Source organism: Oncorhynchus masou, chromosome 15 (assembly GCF_036934945.1).
Source record: "Oncorhynchus masou masou isolate Uvic2021 chromosome 15, UVic_Omas_1.1, whole genome shotgun sequence".
In the NCBI taxonomy this organism is placed as follows: domain Eukaryota; kingdom Metazoa; phylum Chordata; class Actinopteri; order Salmoniformes; family Salmonidae; genus Oncorhynchus; species Oncorhynchus masou.
In genome coordinates, this window is record NC_088226.1 from 18,466,170 (window position 1) to 18,482,538 (window position 16,369).

The following is a 16,369-nucleotide window of genomic DNA, read 5'->3' on the forward strand; positions in this document are numbered from 1 at the left end:
TGAATACTGTATTTCTAAACTGTGTGTCTGAATCCTAAAACATACAGAACATTCTCAACTGTTATTATGAAATCACGAGGTTTTGAGTGTAAATACGCTCAACTGCCACCTGGTGGTGGCATCACCATACTACCGCAAACAAAGACAGTACAAAAACCTTTCAAACCATTGTCCCCATCTGATCAGCTTCCCTGCAATGATAGGGTAAGACCACAGGGTGGCAGTGTTACTTTAAGACTCCCTTTACAACTTCAACCATCTCGTTTGCGCAGACAACAGCCACTGGTACGAGAGACGGAAAAAAAACACCCAACATACTCAACCTGGTTCTTCTCCTGACATCAGTCATTTCGGTGGCGTCGTGGTGCAACAAGCCCCACTAGCAACCAGTGGACTGTAGTCTGTAAGTCTGTAAGACACTCCCCAGGACTTGGAGAAAGACCCAGAGTTCCTAGCTGTGCTAGACTGACCCGGTGGACCCACAGCCAATGTGCCACATGGGAGAGCAGCACGGAGGTGCCATGGAGGTTTCCTAGCGCCAGAGAGCAGCGCGGCCTAATCGCTTTAGAGGTCTACCACCAGCAGGACAGCACGAGTGAAGTTACTGCCATGGCAGAGTGCCAGCCATGTGTGATAGATGGCAGAGAGCCCAGCAGTGCCCAGTGATATCATGTACAATGCTGGTTGGATGCTCTCTGCTGGGTAATGTGAGTACTACATCAGGTGACATGCTATTTGATAGTATAGTCTCTATTGCTAGTTGGGCTTGTTGCACTAAGCAAATATTTGACCCAAATGCCTAGTCTGGCATCTGTGGTAGATTACAAAGAGAGACTATTACAATTTATTTTAGAGAGGTCACATTGCCTTTTTTGGGGGGGCAATGTGATAGAATCCTTGCAATGTCTCTTCTGCCATTGTGTGTATGTGCAGTTCTAATCTCTGTCCACAAGGAGGTACTGTTGCAAAAACCACTTCAACTCAATAAACTATTTATACCCACTAGTTGATTATTGGCAGACAACGCCTAACAACACATGCCTAACCAACAACATATCAAAATCAAAACACTACAGACACTCACACAGGCAAAATGACAAGAATAACATACATCTAGTGTAAAACACAGTGCATATTGTATTGACATGCCTTTACAGTGCGATGTGATAGTGCCAGTTTCTCTAGTAGATTGACAGGTAGATTAAACTGCACCTAGAATCAGTTTGACAGGACAAAATCATCTGTTTGGCTCGTTGGCACGGCTTTCCTTTATCTGCGAGACAGTTGTGATTGATGCCGGGACGTATTTGCTTATCTACGTCGCTACAGTTCTGTACGGGTTGCCTGCTTTGAATGAACATTTCATTGCGTGGGCACTTGACTATATTTTCACATAGAGTTGATAATCCAGTCTCAGCAAACAGTCCTGTCAAATTGGCATCAACGAACGGTAACGTTACTGTTGATTACAAGTGATATTTAATCAGATCTTCTCTCACAAGTGAATGACATTGTCTCTACGGTTTATTTTCTCCCCCAGCTCTCTTGTTATCCACCAAGTAAACCAAACCAGTATCATCAACTAGGACCCAGTCGTAGAGGTAAAGTTCACTCCCATTTTCCCCACCAAGGTACAGACCAGAGCAGAATTGTTCTGTGCTTTCAGTGATCAACCGTCAGAAACAAGGCTCCGTTTGTAGGGCCACGTGCTGCTGTCTGTCTAAGGCCCCTGTCACCTTGAAGTTCAAATCAAATCAAATTGTATTTGTCACATGCACCGAATACAACAGGTGTAGACCTTACCATGAAATACCCTTAACCAACAATGCAGTTCAAGAAAGAGATTTCAGAAAATATTTACTAAATAAACTAAAGTCAAAAATAAAATAAAAAGTAACTATATACAGGGGGTGCTGGTACTGAGTCAACGTGTGGGGGTACAAGTTAGTTGAGGTAATTTGTACATGTAAGTAGGGGTAAAGTGACTATGCATAGATAATCATTCTCCTCCTCTCTGCCCCTCTCTGTCACATTCTAACACACACGTGACCCCTTTGGCCCTTTCTCCTTCTCCAAACATCTATTGGTTTGAAGAACTGAAACACTCATTTGGGGTCAGAGGTCAGAAGGAACAGTATGTATAGAGCCATGTGAACCCTTGTACAGTGCTGGTAAAAGACAGCGTTGTTGGGTGTTGGATAGTGTGTCCCTTTCAATTGTGTTTTGTTTTCCAGGCATCTGCCAATAAAAAACACTGCCGAGGCACACGCCCAGCCTATCCTAGAAAGGGGGAGAGAGAGAGAGACAGAGAGATGAGATCAGACAAAGAGAGGGAGGGAGGGAGCATGACCACTTCTGCCCAGAACATGCAAACTGATATGAAGCTGAGATATGCTTGAGATCTAAGGATGGCATTGTTGGGAGTTTTACATGATGTGCCCCGTGGCAGAGATAGGGACAAGGGTGATTCTCAGGCCTATCTCCTCCCTCTTCAATCTGATCTGTCAATAATGCTCATAGCGCGGTGTCAAATAAATGTATTATTGTAGAGTTCAGATAGTCAAAACAGGATATTATGATATAGGATAATGGGTTCACATCTGTGTTGATTCAAGTTGTAGCCAACATGATGTAGATAGTCAGAGAAACGGCCCACTGTCACCCTTATGCTTCAGGGAAAGTCACTGGCGAAACATGTATATGAAACGACAAACACGTTCACCCAAAAGACACGCCTCGATTGTGTTGTTTGTCCACATCGCCCTTCGAGAGACACGTAATCACACGATCACAGGTTTATGGGCCTTAGCAAACAGATGGTTGACTACATGGAGCTGGACACAAGGAGCCATGCTCTCTAGGCTTGCGGGGAGAGACGAGCTGGCTTATATAGGCCTCTTTGGTTTTATGGCAGCCATTTTGGGTGATAAGGATGTTTTCAACTGACATGTGATCTGCCAGTTTCAATCCTTCTCACAAGCTGTCTTGGAGATGGTTTTATTGTGTAGCTGACGTTTGTGTTTGCGTAGGTTTCACTTTTTGGGGATATTGGAGAGGGTTGTACGGGATTTCTGCTGTCTTACCCTTTCGAATATAAAATGCGAAGTATATATTTTTTTGCCCCGTCATTGTATGTGTCTGAAAGTGTGTGTTGTATATTCAGGTGAGCGATATTGATGCACGTGTGGTTTATGTATCCAAGAGCTTCTGAACAACACGTTGACATCCAACAATGATTGCCAATACAAACTGAAGCCCCGAAGATGCACCTCCATAAAGCATCTGAGGGCTAAGCCCTTTGGTTACATATGAACCAATGTCCTACTTCTGAGGGAGTATTGAAAACTCTATCGCCAGACATGATGAAAATCGACAAGGACACAACATGATATCTAATGGCGTGCAGATCTCTGGTATAACCATAAACAACGGTCGTCTTCTCTCAGCTCTCAAGGCTTTGCATAGTTGGTATTACCAAGCCTTCTGTCTGACTGAACCAGCAGACACGGTGAACGTGTTGGCAGAGTGATTTGGCAGAACATGTAATGGGTCGAGCGGATCGACTATCTACGCTCTTCTCGTCTCACTGCCACCCTGGTTGTGTTTGCCCAAGTCCCAGTGGGCGGAGTCTATAGTGTTCAACTCAGCTGAGTGTGTATTTGTGTGACAGGAGGAGGGACAAAGGTTGTACCTGTAGCTCTACACCTGACTATCAGAGAAAGAGAGAGAGAGAGAGAGAGAGAGAGGGAATAGACTGAACAAGGGAGGACGAAGAAGGCGAAGGGAAGGATAGCAGTAAAAGGATAAGAGTGGAAGAGGATTCCGGAGTGGATATTGGAGTGGGAATGATCTGATATTTGAATCAATGAATTTGGCTTTGCTAGCAGGGTTTCTCCCATAAACTATTAAGCTTTGGGAGGAAGGTCGCCTCCAGATCTCTACATATACACAGGTGAGGTTAATGCGCGCACACACACACACACACACACACACACACACACACACACACACACACACACACACACACACACACACAGTATTGTACAATCACCTTGTGGGGACACACAATTCAGTCCCATTCAAAATCTTATTTTCCCTAGCCCCTAACCCTAAACTTAACCCTAACCCTAACCTTTACCTGAAAACCTAACCTTAACCCTTAACCTAGCCCCTAACCTTAAAACTAACCCAGGCTCCTAACCCTAACCCTAAAACTAACCCAGGCTCCTAACCCTAACCGTAACCATAACCCTAACACTAATTCTAACTTTAACCCTAAACCCCCAACCAATAGCATTTAAGTTTGTGGGGACCAACAACATCTTTTGTTTGTTTACTATTCTTGTGAACATACACACACACACACACACACACACACACACACACACACACACACACACACACACACACACACACACACACACACACACACACCACACACACACACACACACACACACACACACACACACACCCTAAGCTGTACCTTAACAGTACACAATTAACAACATTTTGCCAGATGTACAGCAAGATTGCAATAACAAAATATGGATGATCAAGTTTGAAGAGCTTGTTGTATCTTTCTCCACAACGTCAAATGTTGTGCTTGCTGCACTCTTCACGCAACATACCTAATTCAGACGGACACCTCTTAAACGGACTGAAAGTGGACTTCAGACACAATAGGCTTCCTTGGGCCCCTCCAGTTAGCAATAAGGACCTTTGAACGCTGAGCCTGTTGACCATACACACACTGAGTAAACACTAAGCTGTTAGCACACACTGCACCTAACTGATTGCACTGTGCCTTGGTGACCGTATGCCAATGTGTCGACATCTGTATGGATTCAATACAACGCTCCCGCAAACTACGTCAACTGTAAAATACCAACATGACACCATCGTTTGCGTAACTCGCCTTGACATCTTACTCTTTGCTAATAAGTAATAAGTATAATCTTAGTCATGACATCAATTTAACACATACCAAAAACACGTATAGTATATCCTTAGAGGGCTTGATTGACCACTGCCCTAATGGCCAGCATATTGGCCACTGTTGTGTCAAAGCCTGTTTGACAGATGCATGAGAAGTGAGGTTGTAATTTTAAGGGACTTTCCCCTCATGCTTGACCATGCTCCACATTTCGTAAATATTTGAATTCCCAGATAAGAGTCTAACGTTTGCATGGGAAGGGAGCTATAGGCTTTATTGCAGACAGAGTTATCACCAAAGGTGACTTTCCTATCAGTGGCGTTAACCCCAGTCTGCACACACAGGTGGATGTTTACCATAGCGTAAACTTTCCACATGACTGGAAAGATTGCTACAGAGTGTATGGTGATACGGTCTCACTAGAAATCTGGGCTCTAAGCGCAGGTTTACTACCTGTAATGGAGTGAAATTGTGATTATGATTGTTTGATCGATTTTCTGGACAAGGAATATGGGCATGATTATTGTTACCTTGAAGGGATTGTCTCTGGCCTAGCCTTTGGCCATTCCAAATAGTCACGCAACACAGCCACAGCCATAAAATGAATGATTCTCTGTGACGCACTTCGGCGTAGTGGGTGCGGAGTCAGAAGGTACAGAACAATGCTTTAATTTCCGGCACAGAGAAAATAGCACACGGCCAATACAGGGCGCACATATACGACCGGCCCAAAACCAGCACCTAACCAGTCCGGAGAAAAAAAAAAACTGAAATGCACTACCACACACAAGCACAGAGGAAAAATAAGCCCACACAAAGAGCAGGCGGGCCATACCGGCTTAAATAGCCCAACTAAAAACCTAAACAAGAAACAGGTGTAACCAATAAGACAAAACCAATAGATAAGGGAAAAGGGATCGGTGGCGGCTTGTAGACCGGTGACGACGACCGCCGAGCGCCGCCCGAACAGGAAGAGGAGCCACCGTCGGTGGGAGTCGTGACATTCTCTAAAATGGAGATTTCATGTTTCCTTATGGAAGTCCTCATGACATCATTTAATCCAACTCAGTACTTGGAGCTTTACTGGAAGGAACCTTGTCTGCTGAGCTGGACTGGCTGTACCAAAGACTAGTCCAGGACATGGTCCCGCTACTTGACGGAGGTTCTGCTCTGAGGAGGGGGTGATATGGGAAATCTAGGTTACTGATGGCTAAAGGACAAGAGGTGGATGGAATGACGGAAAGACAGACAGGGTGGATGACCTGAGAATCAGCTATGTTGAATGTTGCTGACTGACTGACATTCCAATGGGCAATATAATGGGCAATAGAACTAATAAGGAAAAGCGCTTGAGAAGGGTCATAAAATGGGTTGCACTTTGACTGTAACAACCACCCACACATAGGGCAGTACTACGAAGTTCGGTGACTGACAAATGTGTTAGTAAACCCAGATAAACAATTTATCCTTACAAATATGTCAGCTTGAATAACAATTGACCAGTAAAACTATCAACTGTAAACAAGAAATGATCTCACCTAAAGCCAGATATTTAAGACTAGACACATCTTAGACAGACTATCGTGCTGAGGCAGATAAAAAGACGCCCAGACAAGCTTTGCCTCTGAACCCTGGCAGGAAACCAGTCAAAGGAAGTCAAACATTAACATGTTGGCCAAGTGTATCCGCTGTTTTGTCATGAGAGAAGAAAATCTGTCTTGGCTTCCGCTTGTTCATCTGCACACGCAAACCCAACCCTCAGCTATCAGGCCAAAAGTCACTAGATTCAGTGGTGTAAAGTGCTTAAGTATATAAATATATATATATATTTTAGGGGGGTATCTTTACTTTTCTTTACTATTTGTATTTTTTGACAACGTTTACTTTTACTCCACTACATTCCTAAAGAAAATAATGTACTTTTTACTCCATACATTTCCCATGACAGCCAAAAGTACTCATTACATTTTGAATGCTTAGCCGGACAGGAAAATGGTCAAATTCATGCACTTGTCAAGAGAACATCCCTGGTCATCCCTACTGCCTCTGATCTGGTGGACTCACTAAACACAAATGCTTCGTTTGTAAATTATGTCTGAGTGTTGGACAGTGACCCTGGTTATCCGTAAAATTAAAAAAACAAGAAAACTGTGTCGTCTGGTTTGCTGAATATAAGACATTTTAAATGATTTATACTTTTACTTTTAATACTCAAGTACATTTAAAACCAAATACCTTTAGACTTTTACTCAAGTCGAATTTTACTGAGTGACTTTCCCTTTTCTTGAGTATTTTCTTTTAAAAAGGAATCTTTACGTTTACTCAAGTATGAAAATTGGGTACTTTTTCCACCACTGATCAGCACCCAAACAGATCACCAAAATCACATTAGCATATTCTATGGAAATTTCCACGGCGTTGCTAGGCGACCGGCGGGTAACAGCCTACTCCCTTCTGGGCGGGAGAGTGGCACCAAGCAGAGGCTTTATCTGTGTGCAGCGAGGGCAGAGCAGTATGTGTTCGTGTATGTTTGTGTTAGCATGTGTGTGTGTGTGTGCGCGCGCACGTGTCTATTTTTACGTTTACTACATGTTTGCTATATGTGTGTCCCTCCATTTGCATGTGTGTGTTCGGCCTTCGCCTTTGTCTGCTCTTCACATAGTTAGTCTGGTCTTCATGTTCTAGATGTCCATTTGTGTTGATACTGTATGTGTGTTGGTAAATCAGTACATGTTTGCTAAAGTGGGAAGGTTTACTTGTGTAAAAACCCACAAGACAGACAATACAACCTGCTCTGCCTGTATTACACAATGAGCCGCCAAACTCTCCCACGACTTCTACAGTCCGAGCAAGAGCACTTAACCTGCACTGACACACTACAGAACACATGATTTCTGGAAGTCCCTTTGGTGTTTGTTTGCAGAACGGTTTACCTGGAGTTTAAAAAGCTTTTCACTCTCTAACACCAGGGTACTTTTCTGTCTACTGCTAACAGGGACACTGGTTGGATTTGAACCAAGGCCAGGGGAATTTCAGCTGGAAACAGAAGTATATTAATGATCAGAAATGACTGCATCAGAATGGAACTAACCCCAATCTCAGGTTTGCATTAGCAGTAGTCGTTGTAGTAGCAGTAGCAGTCATATCTATTGTGATAGTGGTGGCAACAATGGTAGAGGGATTGATAATTGCAGTAGTAGTAGCAGAAGTAGTGACAATGGTAGAGGGATTGATAATGGCAGTAGTAGTGTCAGAAGTAGTGACTATGGTAGAGGGATTGATAATGGCAGTAGTAGTGGCAGAAGTAGTGACAATTGTAGAGGGACTGATAATGGCAGTAGTAGTAGCAGAAGTATTGACAATGGTAGAGGGACTGATAATGGCAGTAGTAGTAGCAGAAGTAGTGACAATGGTAGAGGGACTGATAATGGCAGTAGTAGTAGCAGATGTAGTGACAATGGTAGAGGGACTGATAATGGCAGTAGTAGTAGCAGAAGTAGTGACAATGGTAGAGGGATTGATAATGGCAGTAGTAGTGTCAGAAGTAGTGACAATGGTAGAGGGACTGATAATGGCAGTAGTAGTGGCAGAAGTAGTGACAATTGTAGAGGGACTGATAATGGCAGTAGTAGTAGCAGAAGTATTGACAATGGTAGAGGGACTGATAATGGCAGTAGTAGTAGCAGAAGTAGTGACAATGGTAGAGGGACTGATAATGGCAGTAGTAGTAGCAGAAGTAGTGACAATGGTAGAGGGATAATGATAATAGCAGAAGTAGTGACAATGGTAGATAATGGCAGAAGTAGTGACAATGGTAGAGGGACTGATAATGGCAGTAGTAGTAGCAGAAGTAGTGACAATGGTAGAGGGATTGATAATGGCAGTAGTAGTAGCAGAAGTAGTGACAATGGTAGAGGGATTGATAACAGTAGTAGTAGCAGAAGTAGTGACAATGGCAGATTGATAATGGCAGTAGTAGTAGCAGAAGTAGTGACAATGGCAGAGGGACTGATAATGGCAGTAGTAGTAGCAGAAGTAGTGACAATGGCAGAGGGACTGATAATGGCAGTAGTAGTAGCAGAAGTAGTGACAATGGTAGAGGGATTGATAATGGCAGTAGTAGTAGCAGAAGTAGTGACAATGGCAGAGGGACTGATAATGGCAGTAGTAGTAGCAGAAGTAGTGACAATGGTAGAGGGATTGATAATGGCAGTAGTAGTAGCAGAAGTAGTGACAATGGTAGAGGGATTGATAATGGCAGTAGTAGTAGCAGAAGTAGTGACAAAGGCAGAGGGACTGATAATGGCAGTAGTAGTAGCAGAAGTAGTGACAATGTTAGCACGGCGCTTGCTATTCAAAGAGGAGCACCTCAGTACCAGAGATTGGGCAACCCGTGAGTGTTACCCCATCGTATAAAGGGTTTAGCTGAAATATGAGGCGCTGTATTAGCAGCCAGCACGTTTAGCTTGGCCAACACACAATAGGAGTAACCCAATCACCAGCGGTGCCCTGTCATCCCTCCACCATATGGTGCCTATTGAGTTCCCCTGAAATATTCAGGAGAGCTCAGTCTGTTCCCCCTGACACAGATCTATCTGACACAGATCGATCTGAGCTGGGCAGTGTTGGGAGTCAGGTTACTGTGGTTAGGGCTTATGGTAAGAGGTGTGGCAGGAGTTTGAATGGGGAATGGGAAGGGAGTAGTGAGGGGATTTTACGTAACTCTCCCTCCCTCCCTCATTCTTCTCTCTGAGAGGTCATGACTCATGTCTGATCCGTCTTCATTGTAAACGTTGGAGCTATAAAGCTACAGTTAACTAACTTATTACTAAACTTCTCTCGCTCTTTCTCTCCCTACACCAACCCAAGGCCCCTCCATTCTTACATCCCGCTCTCCCTCCTCTCTCTGTGTGTGGTCATGGCTGACCCATCGCCTGGCTGGTGGAAGCTCACCTTCCTACGTAAGAAGAAGTCGGAGCCCAAGGTACTGTACGAGATCCCAGCGGAGTACGGCAGCAATACCACACCCCACGGCGGAGCCCCCGGGCCAGTAGAGGGCGCCACAGAGGACAGCCAGTTGAACGCCCGTCTGGAGAGGATAGTGGATAAGACCACTACCAAGGGACGCCATGTCAAAGTGTCCCACTCAGGACGTTTTAAAGAGAAGAAGAAGGTCAGGGCCACGTTAGCAGAAACCCCCGATCTGTTCCCTGGTCACGAGCCTAGCAACGAGAACCTCTGAGCTGGGAAACAAAGTTCACACACACACATGCATACACACCAAAAATTCATGGCTTTCTCTATTAAACTAATTCATGCACACTCAAACACAGAAGACGTTCTCTGCCTCTCCCTCATTGGTCACACCATTTCATACGGTGCCCTCTATCACACGCAGTAACACTCATAGAGATGGAGGGCAGTGGATCCCATTGGGACATGTCGTCTGTGTCAATCCAGCCAGAGATCTTTGTTCTTTATTCCCTATAAATGTGGGACTGATTGGGAGTCTTTGTATGCATCTTGGTATCACACTCTCTGTCTCTTCCATTTATAATCAGTGGAAGAATGGGACACCTGATTCTCTCCTGTCTGTCTGCTTCATACCTAGGCCATGTTTACATGAACAGACAACCTTTAATGAGGTGCTATTAGTCATCTTCGGTTTTAAATATTCAACAGATCACAGGAACAGAGGAGTTTCAGGGCATGCATATTACATTGTACAGTCATTGTACGGTACAGAATGTGTACTTTACCAGTGTTGTTAAGTTTGTCATCTGTACAAAGCAAATAGGTAAGGTATGAAACAGACGTTTGCATAACAGCTTTATGACCTAGAGGACATGGTTACTGACTGTTGGAGGTTGACTGGTTTCCATAGCGGAAGACTGTGTCACGTGTCATTCACACACGTCACCTCAAAAATCAATTGTTCTAAAATCAATTGTTCTAAAACTAACCTGAGTTTTAAAACCTGAGTATATATATGTATATGTATATATGTATGTATGTATATATATATATATATATACTTGTTTTTTACACACTTTTCTTTGAAATACCAATAGACTTCTCTATCCCTTTAAAATGTAATCTCAAACTAGACAAACATTTCAGTTTTTCTTTGAATTGCACTTTCTAATGTAAAAGTCAAGGACTGCTTCATCGATAGACTGCAAGGTTTCAACACAAGTTCTATGCATTTCTCCAGTGTTGCTTTAGTATTTGCAAGATATTGGTAGACACTGAAGCATCCCAATTGCTGTTTTTTTCTGGTTCAATGAAAGTCAATGAAGTACTGTAAGTAGATCAGACCTAGCTGCTATTGCATTGGTGGCTATGGGAGACACACCCAGTTAAGTAGACCGGAACTGACTATTTATTTTCGATGGTAGAAGGCCTGAGTGAACTCTCTTCATTTATCCACCATCTTTGCTAAAACTACACATGAGATCCCTCCTCTACAAAGACTGAACAAGTATCTTTCATTTCATTTCACCTTCTACACTTAATGACAAAAATCCCTTTCATTGAAAGGGTGATGTACATTTTGAATAATTTTGTAAAATAAATGCAGACTTGTTTTATAAATAAAATATACATATGATTTTATTGAAACGCTTAAGGTTCTCTCTTGTGTTACTGTGAACTCATTCCATTACCTCTTATAGGATGATAATGATAATGCAAAACAGTGCGACAAAATCAACAACACAGAGTTACACATAAACAAATGTACAGTCAGTAACACAAAAGATAAGAAAAATCTATGTACAGTGTGTGCAAATGTAGAAGAGTAGGGAGGTAGGCAATAAATAGGCCATAGAGGCAAAAATAATTACAATTTAGCATTAACACTGGAGTGATAGATGTGCAGATGATGATGTGCAAGTAGAGATACCGAGGTGCAAAAGAGCAAGAGTGTAAGTAATAATATGGGGATGAGGTAGTCCGGTGTGCTATTTACAGATTGGCTGTGTACAGGTACAGTGATCAGTAAGCTGCTCAGACAGCTGAAGCTTAAAGTTAGAGAGGGAGATATAAGACTCCAGCTTCAGAGATTTTTGCAATTCGTTCCAGTCATTGGCAGCAGAAAACTGGAAGGAAAGGTAGCCAAAGTAAGTGTTGGCTTTGGGGATGACCAGTGCAATGTACCTGCTGGAGTGCGTGCTATGGGTGGGTGTTGCTATGGTGACCAGTGAGCTGAGATACGGCTGGGCTTTACCTAGCAAAGACTTACAGATGACCTGGAGCCAATGGGTTTGGCGACGGATATGTAGTGAGGTCCAGCCAACGAGAGCATACAGGTCGCAGTGGTGGGTAGTATATGGAGCTTTGGTGATAAAACAGTTAATGATGCCCTCTAGTGGGAACAAGGCCAATGTTTATCTCAAAGTTGGCACATTCGATCTAGACAGAAGGGTTGGGGTCAATTCCATTTTAATTCAGAAAGTAAACCAAAATCAAATTCTACATTTCCCTTATTGAAAAGAATTGAAGAGATTTAGAATTGGAATTTCAGGGTACTTGCTGAATTGACTGGAATTGAAATGGAATTGACCCCAACACTGCTAGGCAGGGTCTATTATGGCAGAGGATCCCAAACTGTTAATTCCCATGAACCCTTCAGGAACATGAAACAATACACAATTAACAACTTATACTATGTATCAGTTATACAAAATTAATACATGCCATTTTGATGCTAATACTGTCCTTTGGACCTGCAGATCCAGGCTCATTGGGTGTGTAGGTAGTCCTACTATGATCAAAATTGTATTTGTAAATTATATTAGGGATTATAAAGGATGGAATATCCTGTACAATAAAATATCCTATGGCTATGATCCAACATTTTACAAAGTCTGACATGGCAATCGACTACCACCAGAGGGCAGTGATAAGGCAGGGAACTCAGAGCCATACCCAAAACTCCTTTGACAGAGAAAGATAGAGAGAGAAATAAAGAGAGAGAGAAAGAAACAAAGAAAAATAGAAACAGACAGAGATAAGGGGAGAAGTTCATTCGAGGAGCAACAAGGGATGATAAAATCGAATGAATGACACTGAAGAGGCACATTGACAAAAAGGAAAATGAATGTGTGTCTGTGTGTCTGTGTGAAAGAAGCTAGGATAGAGTAGCAGAGGTAAATAAAGTCTGATGACATGGAGTCTGAGCTTAGAGGTTAGAGCGTTGGACTAGTAACCGAAAGGTTGCAAGTTCAAATCCCCGAGCTGACAAGGTACAAATCTGTCGTTCTGCCCCTGAACAGGCAGTTAAACCCACTGTTCCTAGGCCGTCATTGAAAATAAGAATTTGTTCTTAACTGACTTGCCTAGTAAAATAAAGGTAAAATAAGAACGAATTGGCACATCGAATCAACAGTCAAGAAATAGAAGGGTAAGTTATATTGAACAGAGTACAGTATACTGAACAAAAATATAAACACAATATGCAACAATTTCAAAGATTTAAACTGAGTTACAGTTCATATAAGGAATTCAGTCATTTGAAATAAATACGTTAGGCCCTAATCTATGGATTTCACATGACTGGGAACACAGATATGTATCTATTGGACACAAATACCTTTAAAAAAAAGTAGGGGAGTGGAAACCAGTCAGTATCTGATGTGCGACACATCTCCTTCGAATAGAGTTGACCAGGCTGTTGATTGTGGCTTGTGGAATGCTGTCCCACTCCTCTTTAATGGCTGTGTGAAGTAGATGGATATTGGCGGGAACTGGAACACGCTGTCGTACACCTTGATCTAGAGCATCCCAAACCTGCTCAAAGGGTGACAAGTCTGGTGAGTATGCAGGTCATAGAAAAACGGTGACATTTTCAGGTTCCAGGAATGGTGTACATATCCTTGTAACATGGGACCGTGCATTATAATGCTGAAACATGAGGTTATGGCGGTGGATGAATGGCACGATAATGGGCCTCAGGATTTCGTCACGGTATCTCCGTGCATACAAATTTCCATAGAAAAAAATGCAATTGAGTTCATTGTTCGTAGCTTATGCCTGCCCATACCATAACCCCAGGGCCACCATGGGGAAAACGGTTCACAACGTTGACATCAGCAAACCGCTAGCCCACACAACGCGATGCACGTGTTCTGCGGTTGTGAGGCCCGGTTGGATGTTCTGCCAAAATCTTTAAAACAACATTGGCACACCAATGGGTTTCTTATGGTAGAGAAAGACATTTACATCCAGTTCTCTGGCAACATCTCTGGTGGACATTCCTGCAGTCAGCATGGCAATTGCCAAACTCCCTCCAAATTGAGACATCTGTGGCATTGTGTTGTGTGACAAAACTGCACATTTTAGAGTGGCCTTTTACTGTCCCCAGCACAAGGTGCACATGTGTAATGATCATGCTGTTTAATCAGCTTCATGATATGCCACACCTGTCAGGTGGATGGATTATCTTGGCAAATGAGAAATGCTCACTAACAGGGATGTAAACAAATTTGTGAACAACATGTTAAAGAAATAAGCTTTTTGCACGTTTCGGGGATCTTTTAATTCAGCTCATGAAACAGCGGACCTACACTTTGCATGTTGTGTTTATATTTTTGTTCAGTATATATCTGAATGTAGGCATAGGAACACTCTCTTATCAAAATGCGAACTACCTGTCATTTTATCTTCAGTTGAGGCGTAGAAAAATGCTGTCAGTTGACAGATATGTAAGACACACGTTAAACAACTGAACTCTACAGACATGTGTTTTCGGCTTTGTGTTTCTTTAGTAACTATGCAGTAACTATTCATCAGTGATCGGGCCTTTAGGTGATACCAACACTTGTGAAGCATCTCACCTTTTCCTTCCACCCACTAGTTGTGGTATGGAAGATACCAAATGGATGTGTTGTCACGTTTATGTATAAAGTACTTGACGTGCAGTGTGTGTGTATAAGTTGGACGTTCACGGGTTTTAAGGTCACGATGTAGAAAATACATGCTGTAGGTCAAGTAAGTTATATGTAAGGCCACTTAACCAAGGTCAGGTCACAGGTGAGTGGATGGGTTGACCCCTGTTTATCCGCATGTCGGACACCTTAATCGTAAGCTCCAAGAAAACAAAATGCAACTGCTATGGAAAATGTAAGCCTGTCATAAATGTAGCATTTTTACAGGAACAACTACTGGTCATACATCACAGCTTACTCACGCTAGTTTACTTACGCTAGCTTACTCACGCTAGTTTACTCACGCTAGCTTACTCACGCTAGATTACTCACGCTAGCCAACTCAGTCAATATATTCCAGTACACTGGCTCAGGCAAAGAGACACACCATTGTAGGCCTACATAAGGTCCATACACCCTCCTCAGCTCTGTACAACTGTCCCACTGGGCACAGATGTCAATTCAACATCTATTCCACGTCGTGCCTTTCTTGTGAAGCTGGAAATGTATGTAGTTATTTGCCAGAGGACCTCACGTCTTTAAACCAGGTGTCATTGTCTGGTTACAGGAATTCCACGTTGGTGGAAACTACGTTTATTCAACCAGTGTGTGCCCAGTGGGGTCTTAAAGACAGACTTCAACCGTTAGCAATATCAGATTTCTCTCACAACAAAATATTACTGTCAATACGTTTATCCCGTGGTGGAAAAAGTACCAAACTGTCGAACTTGAGTAAATGTAAAGATACCTGAATAGAAAATTACTCAAGTAAAGGTAGTCACCCAGTAAAATTCTACTTGAGAAAAAGTCTAAAAGTATTTGGTTTAAAATATACTTAAATATCAAAAGTATAAATAATTTTTTATTTCTTATATTAAGCAAACCAGATGGCACCATTTTCTTGTTTTTTTATTTATTTACGGAAAGCCACGGGCACACTCCAACATTCAGACATAATTTACAAACGAAGCATGCCTGTTTAGTGAGCCTCCAGATCAGAGGCATTATGGATGACCAGGGAGGTTCTCTTAAGAAGTATTTGTGAATTAGACTATTTTTCTGTCCTGCTGAGCATTCAAAATGTAATGAGTACCTTTGGGTGTCAAAGAAAATGTATGGAGTAAATAGTACAATATTTTCTTTAGGAATGTAGTGAAGTAAAAGTAAAAGTAGTCAAAAGATTAATAGTAAAGTAAAGCACAGATACACAAAAAACTACTAAAGTAGTATTTTTACGAAAGTACTTTAGACCACTGTCGTTTATCATATAATACATATACACAACATCTAAGATCACCTTTTCTGAAATGTTCTCAGATGGGACTTTTATCTCACCTGTATTATTAGATTGGCAACTGTACTCATGCGTGTGTATTTCAGTGAATGTGTTATAAGTGTTTCCGAATAATGGATATACGGCTTTGAGTTGTACTCACTGTGTCAGTGGTGTAAAGTACTTAAGTAAAAGTACTTTAAAGTACTACTCATGTCGTTTTTTGGGATATCTG

The 16,369-nt window shown here is 42.3% G+C and overlaps 1 protein-coding gene across 1 annotated transcript; it reads left to right on the forward strand.

The window, feature by feature from the left end:
* Nucleotides 1-3,728: 3,728 nt before the first annotated feature.
* LOC135555816 (proline-rich protein 15-like protein A) lies at nt 3,729-11,550 on the forward strand. Its single transcript, XM_064988569.1, has 2 exons — nt 3,729-3,952; nt 9,805-11,550. The coding sequence occupies exon 2, from the start codon at nt 9,854-9,856 to the stop codon at nt 10,175-10,177; it is 324 nt and encodes a 107-aa protein (XP_064844641.1). The 5' UTR covers nt 3,729-3,952; nt 9,805-9,853; the 3' UTR covers nt 10,178-11,550.
* Nucleotides 11,551-16,369: the final 4,819 nt, after the last annotated feature.

Excerpts from the sequence above, each read along its gene's own strand:
- LOC135555816 (XM_064988569.1), top strand. The coding sequence starts at position 9,854 with ATGGCTGACCCATCGCCTGGCTGGTGGAAGCTCACCTTCCTACGTAAG.